The 13,762-nt window shown below is 40.8% G+C and overlaps 1 protein-coding gene across 1 annotated transcript in view; it reads right to left on the minus strand.

Annotated features, from left to right (window-relative positions):
• Positions 1-2,331: 2,331 nt before the first annotated feature.
• Positions 2,332-13,762, minus strand: part of tox (thymocyte selection-associated high mobility group box) — a 49,234-nt gene continuing 37,803 nt past the window's right edge. The window contains exons 7-10 of the mRNA XM_053438950.1: positions 12,457-12,537; positions 9,153-9,635; positions 4,537-4,697; positions 2,332-3,610 (exon numbers count right to left, since the gene is read on the minus strand). Of these exons, the coding sequence (XP_053294925.1) occupies positions 3,574-3,610; positions 4,537-4,697; positions 9,153-9,635; positions 12,457-12,537 (762 nt within the window). The 3' untranslated portion in view covers positions 2,332-3,573. The remainder of the gene's footprint in view (positions 3,611-4,536; positions 4,698-9,152; positions 9,636-12,456; positions 12,538-13,762) is intronic.

Here is a 13,762-nt window from a genome sequence, read left to right on the forward strand (position 1 = left end):
ACCAAATGCAGCTTCTGCTCTGATCAAGAAGCTGCGGCGCTGATCTATGATCAGCTGAGACCAGAGAAACTCTGTGTTTTCACTGTTTCCATAGTTAAGAAGCAGTCAGTTACTGAGCGGCTGCTCCTGGTAGTTCATGACGGCCTGATACGATGATGATTTAAAAATGAACGTGAACATGACGTTCACTCACGTTCATTATATAAAAATGTATTCGTTAAGTTCACCGTTCGCGAAAAATATGCGCAACATGCACATCACTGTACAGGGAGCCACTGCAGAGGGGCTGAAGAGCCGCAGGTTGACGACTGCTGACCTAGAGGAATTAGGAGCACCCCCCTATTTTTGCCATCAGGGGGCAGTGTGTGCCTGCTGTGAGAAACAGCATATTGAAACAAGATGTTAATTCATGTGATAACTTTTTTTTTTTTAGTCTTCAACAGTCTTATTGAAAGCCAGCAGATAAAACTCACAAAAATCACTTCATGATAAATGGCATTGTCTGAAAAATATAACATGCAAACAGTTCCATACCTCATCATGTGGAGAGTTCAGAATTATGCTTTACTACTAATGGTGGTTATAAAAAGTAAATAATAAGCAATATTGAAAATAAAGAAGGCATTCTCTCGAATTGTTCATCTTATCAAATCCAGTCCCAGCCTGCACCAACCACCAACACTTGTTAGCACTAGTGTAGCTGTGTCCCCAGGCTTGTCTGTGTGAAATGCAAATGCTGCAATGCCTGCTGGGTGTATGATGGAGCTGCTTGCCCTTTACCCCACTCTAGACTTGTTTCTACTGAAGAATGAAAATATGCACCGATATCCTGTGATTTACATGTCCGATCCATTAGTATTTGCTCACCTCCGGCTGAACTGATTATTAATCACACTGATTATTAATCTTCTGTGTATCAGACCAATACCTAATATGATGAGGATACCTGACGGCCAACACGTCCCTACTTCACACCGGCTCTTAATCTTTTCAATATTGAGGGAAAACTGTTTTTATAATATCAGCTTATCTGACATTTAAAATTCTTATATTTTACTCTTGAATCACCCTTTTTTATGTGTGTCACAAACCAAAGTGTTGCTTTGTATGAAATATCATCAAAATGTAAAGATCTTATCACCCTTCATTTTCCATAATAAACGGGCAGTGTAAACTAGTATCAGTGTTTGAGAAATTATGTATCACCAACCCTCCTCTGAGCAGACAACCTGCTCTACCTAGCTGTGTGTGTCTGGTGTGTGGTGATGGGCAGTGAGTGAACGATGGGTTTATCAGAGCTTTTCCACAGAAAACCACATCTTGTTGTTACAGGAAATGCTAAATGTCAGAACTGGGAGGGATCCAAAGTTGGCTGTACTTTTAATCAATGCTGATGTCTGAATGCAAACATACTTAAAATAACTGTTTTCACAGGTACGGCAGCTTTAGAAATGAATTCAGCCTCGGGGAAAGGGTTCACCTTTCAGCACAACAATGACCACAGGCCAAGACGCTGGAACAGCCTCAGGATGAGTCTCTCTTTTCTTGAGTGCCTCAGACAAAAATCCCAGACTTGAAGGTGGCAATTCAGAGAAATTCTCATCCAATCTGATGGAACATGAGAGGATCTGATGTGCAAAACTAAAAGGGATTAAACCACCAATGCTGGAAGCTATAATTGCTGCCAGAGGGTCTTCTACAAAAATACTCAGGTAAGGGTCTGTATAGCTTTGTGTTTGTAGTTCCTGGTTCAAATCCAGAATTTGGCAGGGGTCTTTCTGTGTGGAGTTTGCATGTTCTCCCAATGTCAGCGTGGATGTCTCAAGAGAACTCCTTCACACAATCAGATTGGGTTTAGGTTTAACTCAACACTCCTAACTGTCCCAAGGTGTGAATGGTTGTTTGTCTCTATATGCTGGTCCCGTGACACACTGTCCAGACTGCGTCCGACCACATGGCTCCTGATCTATGTTAAAGATCAGTGAAGACAGTGGGTTCCTTGATGTAAAGTTCACATATTAGTACAAAATGAATTTAATCCAAAGTATTTTAGTCTGGACCAGTGGCCCAGCTGAGAAAGGGCTGAAAACAATCGAGGCTAGGTTGAAACTATTTTTACAAAAAATTATTAGAGCTAACAAATACATATTTGACAAGACTTCAAAGGCTTTTGTTTTGCAATTACAGCTCCCCTGCTCTGAGTGAATGCAAAGGCCAAGGTGCACACAGTGAACTGTGTCACAGCAGAGCTAAAGAAGTACATTATTATGTGCGCATGATTAAAGCAGCTGCCACAAATAGTTGGGAAATAAACATCATAAAAGAGGCAGGTTTTGGAGTAATGACTGCACATCAATGCAGCACTGACTTTATTCTCAAACACATTATAAGAATCTAAAAATAAAAAAATCTTCATGGTAGTTGTTGCCCAGAGTTCCTTCATCTGCCAAAAAAACCACAGTAATAAAAAGAGATACAGAGTGAGAGATATGTCTCTCATCAATCATCATCATTAACACTAAAACAAACCTTGAATTGATTAAAAAACAACATTAAAACAGCCAACCCAGCAATAGTTATAGTTTTTTAAATAGCCTCTCAGCACAGAGGGACAGAGATGACAAGAGACCATGCAAACCCAATCAACTGTTCGCTCTCATTAACACTTCACAGACTCACACATGCAGGTTGGATCCAGATCAATAATATCAACAGACATATGCCAAGAGGAGGAGCTGTCATTGTACAAAGGTGTATTTTTGTTTCTTTTCTTTTAACAAATAATTCTTTGACATTTCATTATTTCAAAAGACTAAAATACATTGGATTTCTACCCCGGCACATGTGAGCCTCTCTGCGAGAGAACAATTAACATTTCTTTTAAAAGCTACATAATTCAGTCACGACTGTGTTCAGCACTGCTTCAGAATCACATTTTTTTGTCTCTACAGACATTTTATTGGACGTCAGTCCATACTACATCAAGCTGAAGGCTGATATTCATATAATTAGAGACACAATTTGTGAGAATCTGTGGCATTAACCCTTCACTTGCGTACTGTGCTCCTCTGGCTTTGGTTGTAGAAGGATACAGCATTTATAAGGGGAAAGGGAAAAATAATCGACAGCTCACAAAATTATGTTACAGAAATGTACACTCTTTGAAATGATGTTAACACCATTTTTACAAAATGAGAAAGTAGATATGAAATTTTGAGGGCTAACTGGAAATTGGACAGAAGTATATACATTTATCAGCATGGTTCACAGCACATTACCTGCCCACCTCTTCTCGCTGGTGTACACATTTTCTTTTCTGCAGAGAAAAGATCTGACGGTGATCTTGTCAGTTTGTAACACTGTCCTTGTCCCTCAAAGGAGAATTAACACACTGAAATGCTCTTTTTTTGGAGTGTTGACCTCAGGTTTGGTTCAGGTTCAGGTTTAGGTGGTCTCTGTGTGGGTTGCGCCCCCTTGGGTTAAGATCGGACGAGGCTTGTGTTGGTGTAGAGGTGAGGCTGGAGGTTTCCGTGGTGTGGCAGTTCAAGGGCTTGGCGGAGGTTTGTCCTGAGATTAGCTCAGATACAGAGTTTTGTCTCTCTGAACAGCTCTGTGAGGAGAGGAGAAACAGAATGAGCTTAAAGATGGAACAAAACAGTCAGTGAGAGTGACCAATACAGTGGATATGTTTGACAGTGGAGGGGGCTGATATTAATGTTTATGGCTGGAATGCAAACAAAAGGGCCGGGCCTATAAACACAAATGGATGACTGAATCATTGGTCAGTCTGTGAAAGGATTCTATAAATGGACTTGTGTGAGACCGTATGATGGAGCAATTATCTCCAACAAGTAAAACAAAATGGGGGAACACATTTGCCACTTGCCATTTTTCTCCTTTTTATATTCCCCTTAAATTCCACACTGCCATAATCCCATTTCTCCCTCCTCCATTTTGCATATTCTCAGCAAAGAAGTAAAGAACGGACAAAAAAAGAGAGGTCACAGTGAGAGTTTCCTCATTGGCCGTTGCTCAGGCTGGCGCCAACATTTTCTATCGCATCATATGGGGGAGGGTCCGCACAGGGACTGTTGCCAACTCAGTGCCTTTGTTCTTAGGTTCTCAGACTTTTCAGGATCTCTACCAAAACTTGTTTGCAATAAAGCAACAAATCCAGCGACTTTCTGGACAAACCTTCTGTTCTGTCAGTAAAACAAGGTCACTAGTTCAGCACCACAAGTACGAGGTGCTTGACATTATTAACATGCTAATTAGCATATTACATCATGCAGCATTATTTAGCGACTTTTCAAGGAGGATTGAACTCATTTCAACAGAAACTCATTGTTTACAGTGGTTCCACAACAGTTTTCATCTACATCCTCAATTTCACATATTGACCCCACATAATCCACACATACATTAGATTGGATCAGACCTGGTCCTTTTTGGATACCAGGATGCAGGATTGTATCAAATTCAACACAAGAGTAAGTTACTATTTAAAAACCTGTAATGGTCAATGACTCTACCTACCCGTTGCCATGGTAATCCGTGCTCCAGTCCAGAGAGGGGTGGTGATTTGGGGTGTGTCGACCCAGCTGGTGGTAGTCCACTGATGATGGCATCACCGCTCCACCATTGAGCATACCTCCTCCTAGTTGCTGGTAGTCAGACCGGAGGGAGGGATGGTAGCCCTGAAATACAAAATCAAACATTTCATGTTAAAGATCTATATTTATATAGCACTTTTCTAGTCTTGATGACCACTCCAAACACTTTACAGTACAGTTTTGCCATCCACCCATTCACATACAATTCATACACTGCACAGCCGGTAGGGACAATCTGGGGCTCAGTATCTTGAGTCTTGACAGTCAGTTGCTGATACAAAAGACGTGTGTAATACCAGACGAGCAATGCTGCTGCAACAACAAGATGCATTTTTATCTTCCTGCAACACAGGAGGTGCTAGCTAAAGGTTGGTGGGTTCTACTTTCTGAACTTTCTAAAGCTGACTGTGATAGAGTCTGGTAACAGCCATGGAAGTGTGTCTATCACAACCAGACAGACTGTGAGGCGAACCTCACCCAGGGGAAGAAATGCATCCAGAAGTTACTTTTAGTGGTTCTAATCACTGGTTTGGCAAAACACTGCTTAATAGAAATTCCTCTCTAGTATCAAACACGCAGTGATCTCACACTAAACTCTCAGCCGCATGAGTGGGGTTTTTACTCCTACTTCGGAAACCACGCATCTAGTTGATGTTAGATTTGGGAGTGTGTCCAAAAAGTCTGTAACTTTACAAAACCAACTATTCAAAAATCATTCTCACTTCATACTGTGATTGGCCAACTGTGTAGCTGTGTGTCTCTTTTTCACGAAATGGGACACTATTAAGTTGAACAACTGAGTATTACACTATTAATGTCACCCCGGAGAGTCAGTAATCCTTAGGCTTCGATTCTACGACATTGCAGACACAAGCTGAGGATTATATCTTGTGTCCAGTCCACTAGGAGGGGTGCATGAGCAGTTGGTTCCTTTGTGGCTTAGTGGCTTTGCAGACTGGTGAGGACAAGTCAGCCTGGACACAACTAATTGGAGGGTACGTGACATCCCCTGATAACAAACTTCATGTCACCATCATGTACTTGTGAATGGGGAAAGTGTCATAACTAAGGCCTTTTTTCAGACATGATCACAACAACAGAAAAATCTCCGGAGAGGTCATCTTGTTTTTTTCATTGTTGCGTCCATCACATTTTAGAAACATCATCGACACGCCCATTTCTAACATGGGCTCATTCAAACGTTTTCTGAGTGAGTTTTTATTAAGGGGCTGGTCGGAGGAACTCCGGTGAATGTGCTACTCACATAGAGCCCCTCCGGCTATTTTCAGATACTGTATTCAGGAGTTCAATGCAGATCTTAAAGCATCTGACGTCAAATTTATACACAGAGGGATGTCAAATCAAACTATACTTTTATTGTCCAATAGGGAAATTTGTCTTGGGCCAAACTGCTACAGCAGCTGCACACTTTCCAAGGATATAATTACCTCCAATGTTGGTAAAACAAAACGTCTGTTAATCCACTAAGATTCTCAGTATAACTCCAGCGATTGAGACAAACTAAGTAATCCATTGATAGTTGACAATCAGGAGCTATTAGTCAATTCTGGAAACGTAATGATGCCAAAATTTCAAAAGTCAGAGCGGAGTAAGAAAGTTAAATCCTTGACATACATTGCAGTTTTACTACATGTGTATAGAGGTTGATGTATCTTATTTATTTCCTCTTACTATGTATATTAGTCTGTGGGCAGCTGAGAGCACTTCTTCAGTAAAATGGTTTCTGATGAACATGGACACAAACCCAACTTAAGTGGAATGGAAACAGAGCCATTACAGGTTCATCAGCAGTTATTACTAAGTATTTTGCCATGAGAGGGAGGAGGGAAGCTGAGGAAAAATTAGGATGGAAAGGTAAGAGGAGAGGAAGAGGAGGAGGTGAAGAAAAAAATAAAATAAGCGAGTGCAGTGAGAAAATGTGCAGGGGTGTGTGTGCATGAGAGAGAGAGAGAGAGAGAGAGAGAGAGAGAGAGAGAGAGAGAGAGAGAGAGACAGAGAGACTGAAAGGGAAGTTAATCTGAGTGTTGTGAGTGAAAGAGGAGGACAGCAGGTGGTTGGGTTCTCCCCCCTCGCCTCCCCCTCTCCTCCTCTAACTCACCTATTCATCCATTGTTTAGCAAATTCTTCTCCTTCACTCCTTCACAAAGACCCCATCTGCCTCTTTTGTCTCTCTCTCTCTCTCTCTCTCTCTCTCTCTCTCTCTCTCTCTCTCTCTCTCTCTCTCTCTCTCTCTCTCTCTCTCTCTCTCTCTCTCTCTCTCTCTCTCTCTCTCTCTCTCTCTCTCTCTCTCTCTCTCTCTCTCTCTCTCCCCCATTATTTCCCACTTTTCACTTGGAAAATAAAAAAGTTAGGAGCTCTGTCACTGTGTCCTCTTTTCATTTTGTTTATTCTTTTCATCTTTGCTAAGAATATGCAAAAATGGAGGATTAAGGGAGTGTGGGATTTAAAAGTGCTCCATAAAAAATGGGAAGTGAGACTGTGGCAATCCATCCCCCCATTTTTTTAACTACTTGGAAGAGACACCATCTGACCGTCTCACACCAGACTGAACACAAGTTCATATTTATTATCCAATACAGCCACTCGGCTTCCTCTTGTTTCGGTTAACGATCAACAGAGTGTTTGACTGACTGAGGCTACATGCCTAACACTAGGTTTTAATTTTAAAATTTTGTTAAACTAAAACGATCTCTGTACAAACGGAATATTGGTTACGTATCAGTTTTAATCCCTAGCCATACTAACATGCCAAAACACGCGCAACATGTGACCACTAACGTACACACAGGAAGCTTTTGTTTGTTACATTCAGAAAGAGCAAGGATAGAAACTAGAAGCAGCAATTTGGAAAAGAAAGTAGCAGTTGGATCATTATAAAATGCAGAATTTAACTGCACAGCAGCTGTTAGCAAAGACAACAGAGTCAGCAATGCTTGTAATTGATTATCCATGTTGCACTGGTAGCCGAGCCTGAAGAATCAGTAGACTATATAGTGACCGGTTGGGAGTGTCTATGTCATTCTTTCTAAACATCTCTGTTTCTGCCCGTCCAGACTACAAAGCAGCCAAGAGATTACAAACATTAACAGGGCCAGCAGCTTTTCCAAAGCTCTCAGTTTTAATGTCTCTAAAACTTAAACACTCTAAAAAGTCTTGTGAGCGCCAAGCATATCCCTAGCAGAGTTGTACTATGGCCGTAGCTTCACTGATTGACGACACGAGAGATGGGTAGAAAGAGAGAGACAGAAATAGAGACAACAGATCCAAAATTGATGTCTGATTAAAAGTTGATTTCCACATGTTTTAGAAACTTTACAATTAACAACTATTTACAACTTTAGATCTTCCTCAGTATTTTAACTTGTCTGTATAACATTATCTGTACTGTCTGTATTTTTTCAGATCAGCTAATTCAGCACCAAATGTCATAACCACTCAATAATGAACATGATTAATAATTAGGATCGGCTGGAATTAATCCCATTGTGATTGTGAAAAATTGTTTGATGACCCAAAGCAATTGAACAGTACAGATGAAACCCTGTGTGGGTCCCCATTCCATATTTAAGGAAACTGAAGTGAAAATTAAATCTGTATACACATGAGAAAATAAATAGATTCTTGGTCTGTTTTGTCCCACAATGTATTGGGCAAGGAACGTGTGTGTGTGTGTGTGTGTGTGTGTGTTTTAATAATAAAATATATGATTCTAGTGTACAGTATATAAATAGTTTGTAGCATTAAATTACGACAAAAAGTATTTCTGTCAGACAACTCACGTTTGATCATGTAATATATTTATTACAACAGATTTTAGTGTTTGGCGTCTAGGCTCCAACTTAATCACTCCCCCATATGATTACACAGGAATGATGGGAGTGATGAGCAAATACTTGTAACCCCCCGTTGGAGCCTACAGGTGGATGCTGGGCCTACAGGTGGATGCTGGGGTGGTGGAGGGACTGTAGCAACAGGTAGCCATACTGCAGCAGCAGTGCGAGCAAGAGGGGTTGATGGGAAATGTCTCTCTGGTTAAATAGACCACCTGATAAGGTGGGTGTGTATTATAGATGGTTGTGGAGATTGAGGTATATCACATGATGTATGTCACATGATGTATGTCACGTGATTGGCGCAGCGCAGCTCGAGTTGCCTGCCAGAACTAGCTCGCAGGCGTCGCCATATTTATACTTCTGATGAAATCTCCACATATTTGTCTGCCAATTCAGGCTGAGCTGTACACATCCATGATTTGAATCATTACTCAAGATGTCACCAAAGTAGGAACCTTAAGCAACATCAGTGAATGAATGTACTAAGCATTGGAAAACTAAAGAGGGCAATCTATGGATGGTCAACTAAAATGTAATGGTAAAAACTCTAAAACGTTATATGGCATAATTATTTTTCCACAGGTTTGCTGGAGAAAGAGGGCTTGATATATAACACTATAGTAAATATGATTGGTAGACACCATTAATTAACAAGCAAGTAAAACAACATGTCACAATCACTGACCTGTGGCATGGCAGGTGAGTGTGTCATTCCCAGTGAGTGTCCACTGAGCTGCTGGTGCTGGTGCTGGTGCTGGTGGTGTGGACTATGTAGTCCTCCCAGGTGTGCCTGGCTATGGAGGGGAGGGGTGGATGCTGCCACCACATTGCCGAGCGAGAGACCTCCCTGGTGCGGGACACTGGCCCGTGGCACATTCCCTCTGGAGGACAAACCCTGGAGCTGGGGGTGGATCTGGGTGTGAGGAGGAGACAGGTGAGGGCCGAGGCCGGGGCTTGAGGCGTGGGAAGGATGGGACGGGTGAGGGTACGTCATGTACATGCCCTGGTGCTGATGGGGAGGGAGATGGTGAGGGTGGGAGAGTGAGCTGGAGGAAGGGTGCTGGCCTGGGTGACTGGTGTAGACTGAAGGTTTGGGTGTAAACATTGAGGTAGAGGAAGAGGAAGACGAGGAGTGGGGCAGCTTCATTTCAGATGGGTCATTGTAACTCTGGGGAAGGAAAAGAAGTTTAAAAGAGAATCAGTTTTACAACCCAAGTGTTTATTCATTTAACACACTCAGACCTCATACGTCCTCTAGAAGAGCATCCTAACAGTACTGTAATGACAAAAAAAAAACTAAAACCTTCATTTCCCATGATTCATGACACTTTCCTATTTGATTTTAGCAAAGTATTGAATTTGTCATGTATTCAATACAGGGTTCATACACATTTTGACCAATGGATTTCCATGACTTTTCCATGACTTTTCAATAACTTCAAACCAAATTTCCATGACAAAACATTTTGTGAAATCTTGATGTATACGCGAAAAAGTGACAAAATGTAGTATTTAAACTAACAATGAGAGTTCTAAGGCATATAGTATAACTTAAATGGCACAAACCCAAGTATGCCTGCTTGTATTTTGAGTGTATTTCTTTAAAAGCATATGAATTATTTAAAACTCAGCATAAATGAACGACATGAAAAAATGATTATAACAAAATTCCATGACTTTTCCAAAACTTTTGGGATTATTTTTCCAGGAATTTTCCATACCTGGAAAAACACATGTTAAAATGCCATGACTTTTCCTGGTTTTCCATGACCGTAGGAACCCTGTAAATAACACATAAAATCAACATGTCTCATCCAGCTCTGAATCAGGGGGAGCGGCAGCTTCTTTTCTAATTTGATGTCCGATGGTACTGATGATGATGTTACTCACAGCAGGTTTTGCTATACAAAATATATATCTGCAAACAAATACTTAACTATGGTGTTTCCACACCTGGCTTAAATGACACTAATTCCTCCCTCATGTCAAACTCTGTAGTTGTCTCACACACAAATATCTCAGACAGTGTTTTTTATGTCTGTCTTTTCATAGCAATGAAAAAATACTTATTGCGGTTCAGTTTTCTTTTATTATCTTGTACGACAGCAGTAATCTGCTCTGTGATGGTTCATCGGTTCATCTTGGCCCGAAAGCAGGATGTTCCCCATCCCTGGCTTAAAGGAGATTGTGCATATGTTGCATCTGAATTGTGTGTGTGTGTGCGTGTACTTGCACTTGCACTTGTATGTTTGTGAGGATCATTTTGAGTATAAACCTTACTGAGTGAGGCCATTTTTGGAAAGTGAGGACATTTTGGCCGTTCCTCACATACAGTGCCTTGCATAAGTATTCACCCCCCTTGGACTTTTTCCCATTATGTACTGTTACTAACTGGAATTCAAATAGACTTAAATAAACTTTTTCCCGTTTGATCAACAAAACATGCATAGTACTTTGGAGGTGCAAAATAAATTTTATTGTGACACAAACAATAATGAGAACAAAAAAGTTGACATCTGTTGGGTGCATAAGTATTCACCCCCCTGTGTCAATACTTGGTAGAACCCCCTTTCGCTGCAATTACAGCTGCAAGTCTTTTGGGGTATGTCTCTACCAGCTTTGCACATCTAGAGATGGAAAGGTTTGTCCATTCTTCTTGGCAAAAAAGATGAAGCTCAGTCAGATTGGATGGAGACCGTCTGTGAACCGCAATCTTCAAGTCTTGCCATAGATTCTCTATTGGATTGAGGTCTGGGCTTTGACTGGGCCATTTTAAGACATTAACATTCTTTAATCCAAACCATTCCTTTGTAGCTCTGGCTGTATGTTTAGGGTCATTGTCCTGCTGGAAGATGAACCTCCGCCCCAGTCTCAAGTCTTTTGCAGACTGCATCAGATTTTCTTCAAGGATTTCCCTGTATTTGGCTCCATCCATCTTTCCCTCTATTCTGACCAGTTTCCCTGTACCTGCTGAAGAGAAGCATCCCCACAGCATGACGCTACCACCACCATGTTTCACTGTTGGGATGGTGTGCTCAGGGTGATGGGCAGTGTTGGGTTTTGGCCACACATAGCGTTTTGCATTGAGGCCAAAAAGTTCAATTTTGGTCTCATCTAACCAGAGCACCTACTTCCACATGTTTGCTGTGTCTCCCACATGGCTTCTGGCAAACTCCAAACGGGATTTTTTATGGATCCCTTTCAACAATGGCTTTCTTCTTGCCACTCTTCCATAAAGGCCAGATTTGTGGAGTAGACGACTAATAGTTGTCCTGTGGACAGATTCTCCCACCTCAGCTGTGGATCTCTGCAACTCCTCCAGAGTAACCATGGGCCTCCTGGTTGCTTCTCTGATTAATTTTCTCCTTGTCCGACTCTTCAGTTTGGGTGGACGGCCTCCTCTTGGTAGGTTTGCGGTTGTGCCATATTCTTTCCATTTTCTTATGATGGATTTTATGGTGGTCAGAGAGATGTTCAAAGCTCTGGATATTTTTTTATAACCTAACCCTGCTTCATATTTCTCCACAACTTTATCCCTGACCTGTTTGGTGAGCTCCTTGGTCTTCATGATGCTGTTTGTTCAGTAATGATCTCCAACAAACTCTGAGTCCGTCACAGAACAGGTGTATTTATACTGAGATTAAATTGCAGACAGGTGGACCCTATTTACTAATTATGTGACTTGCAAATGTGACTTGTGAATGCAATTGGTCGCACCAGATCTTTGTTAGGGGTTTCACAGTAAAGGGGGTGAATACATATGCACTCAACACTTTTCAGATTTTTATTTGTAAATAATTGTGAAATCCATGTAATATTTCATCCCACTTCCAAATGATGCACTATTTTGTGTTGGTCCATTACATAAACTCACGATGAAATAAATTTTAATCTGTGGTTATACCATGACAAAATGTAGAAAAGTCCAAAGGGGGTGAATACTTATGCAAGGCACTGTATGTGTGTGCGCGTGCATGTGTGTGTAGTACCTGTGAGACCAGGCTAGCTCTGTAAGCAGCCAGTTGTTTCAGATACTCCTTCTTTGCTGTCTCTGTCCTCTTCTTGTACAACTGAAACACAAAAATGGTATTTCTCAAGAAAAAAACTCATTAATCAAAAAATAACTTACACATTTATTTAACTAGAACTAGAAGTAACTCAATAGTTTAGTAAATGTTTTTATCAATGTGAAAAGTCTTCAGTATTTCAGGTATAATCCTCATAAGGCCAATTTTTCTTCCCATCTGATTCATTTATCCTATAACACACAACCATAATAATGAATTTCCAAAGCACCAACTACAACTCGTCGCCTGTTGTAGGCTATTATGCCAAGTCAGTAATAACAAATATTCTCAATTGTAAGGTTAGACCTGATGTATCCTGTCAAAAAGACCATGTAGCTCCACCTTGACTTCAGTCCACTGCATTTGTTTCCTTTATCATTTAACACGTTATTTCCTCCCACTGGACTTTTTTCCATAAAATCTATAAAAACTGAGAAAACATGACAGCCATGCTAGCAGCTCAATTAGGCTGTACTCAGGCACAGATTTGCCTGAAGGAAAAACTTTATTCAGTATTCGTCAGTAAGCTAACATGTCCACAATGACAAAGTCAAAGGGATGGTTGACCCAAAAAATTTAAAACCACTATGCGGATGGACGGTTGTGTGTTTGAGTCAACAAAACACTTTCTACGTTTCAGAGGTAAACAGCATTGCAGCCAAATCCAATACATGTAAAGTAAATGACATTTCACACGAGAGCTTGTGAGTATCGTGAGAACGTGCGATAGTTGCAATTACTGCTACAGTAACTATAGGACAGAGGTCTTCAACAGGGGGTACTGCAGGGGTGTCGCGAAATGTTTGGTTGATTAGATATTTTTTAAATATTTTTTATAATTTTTTATTTATTTTAAAACCAATTTTTTTCCCACAAATGTAATTGTCTTTAAATACACATTAACATGCATTCGACATATTGTGAGGCTGATATGACCGTCTGCCTGACAACCTCCATCCGTCCAAGGTTAGATAAGTTGTTTGCTACCCATCAGTGTTCGACATCTCACTAATGTGGGAGTATGTGTGCCATCCACAGATGGCTTGAGGATTCACTGTCTCTTCTGCATGTATGTTTAAAATAAATAAAAACATTCATCTGTGAATTACTTTAATAGCTCAGTGTTGTATGCAAGATGTATGTTTATAAATGGCAGTGGCATGGCCAACCTGTACCTTGCACATGTTTAAATTAAAAACATGAATATATGAACCCGTGTAATATTTTA

Source organism: Pleuronectes platessa, chromosome 13 (genome assembly GCF_947347685.1).
Source record: "Pleuronectes platessa chromosome 13, fPlePla1.1, whole genome shotgun sequence".
In the NCBI taxonomy this organism is placed as follows: domain Eukaryota; kingdom Metazoa; phylum Chordata; class Actinopteri; order Pleuronectiformes; family Pleuronectidae; genus Pleuronectes; species Pleuronectes platessa.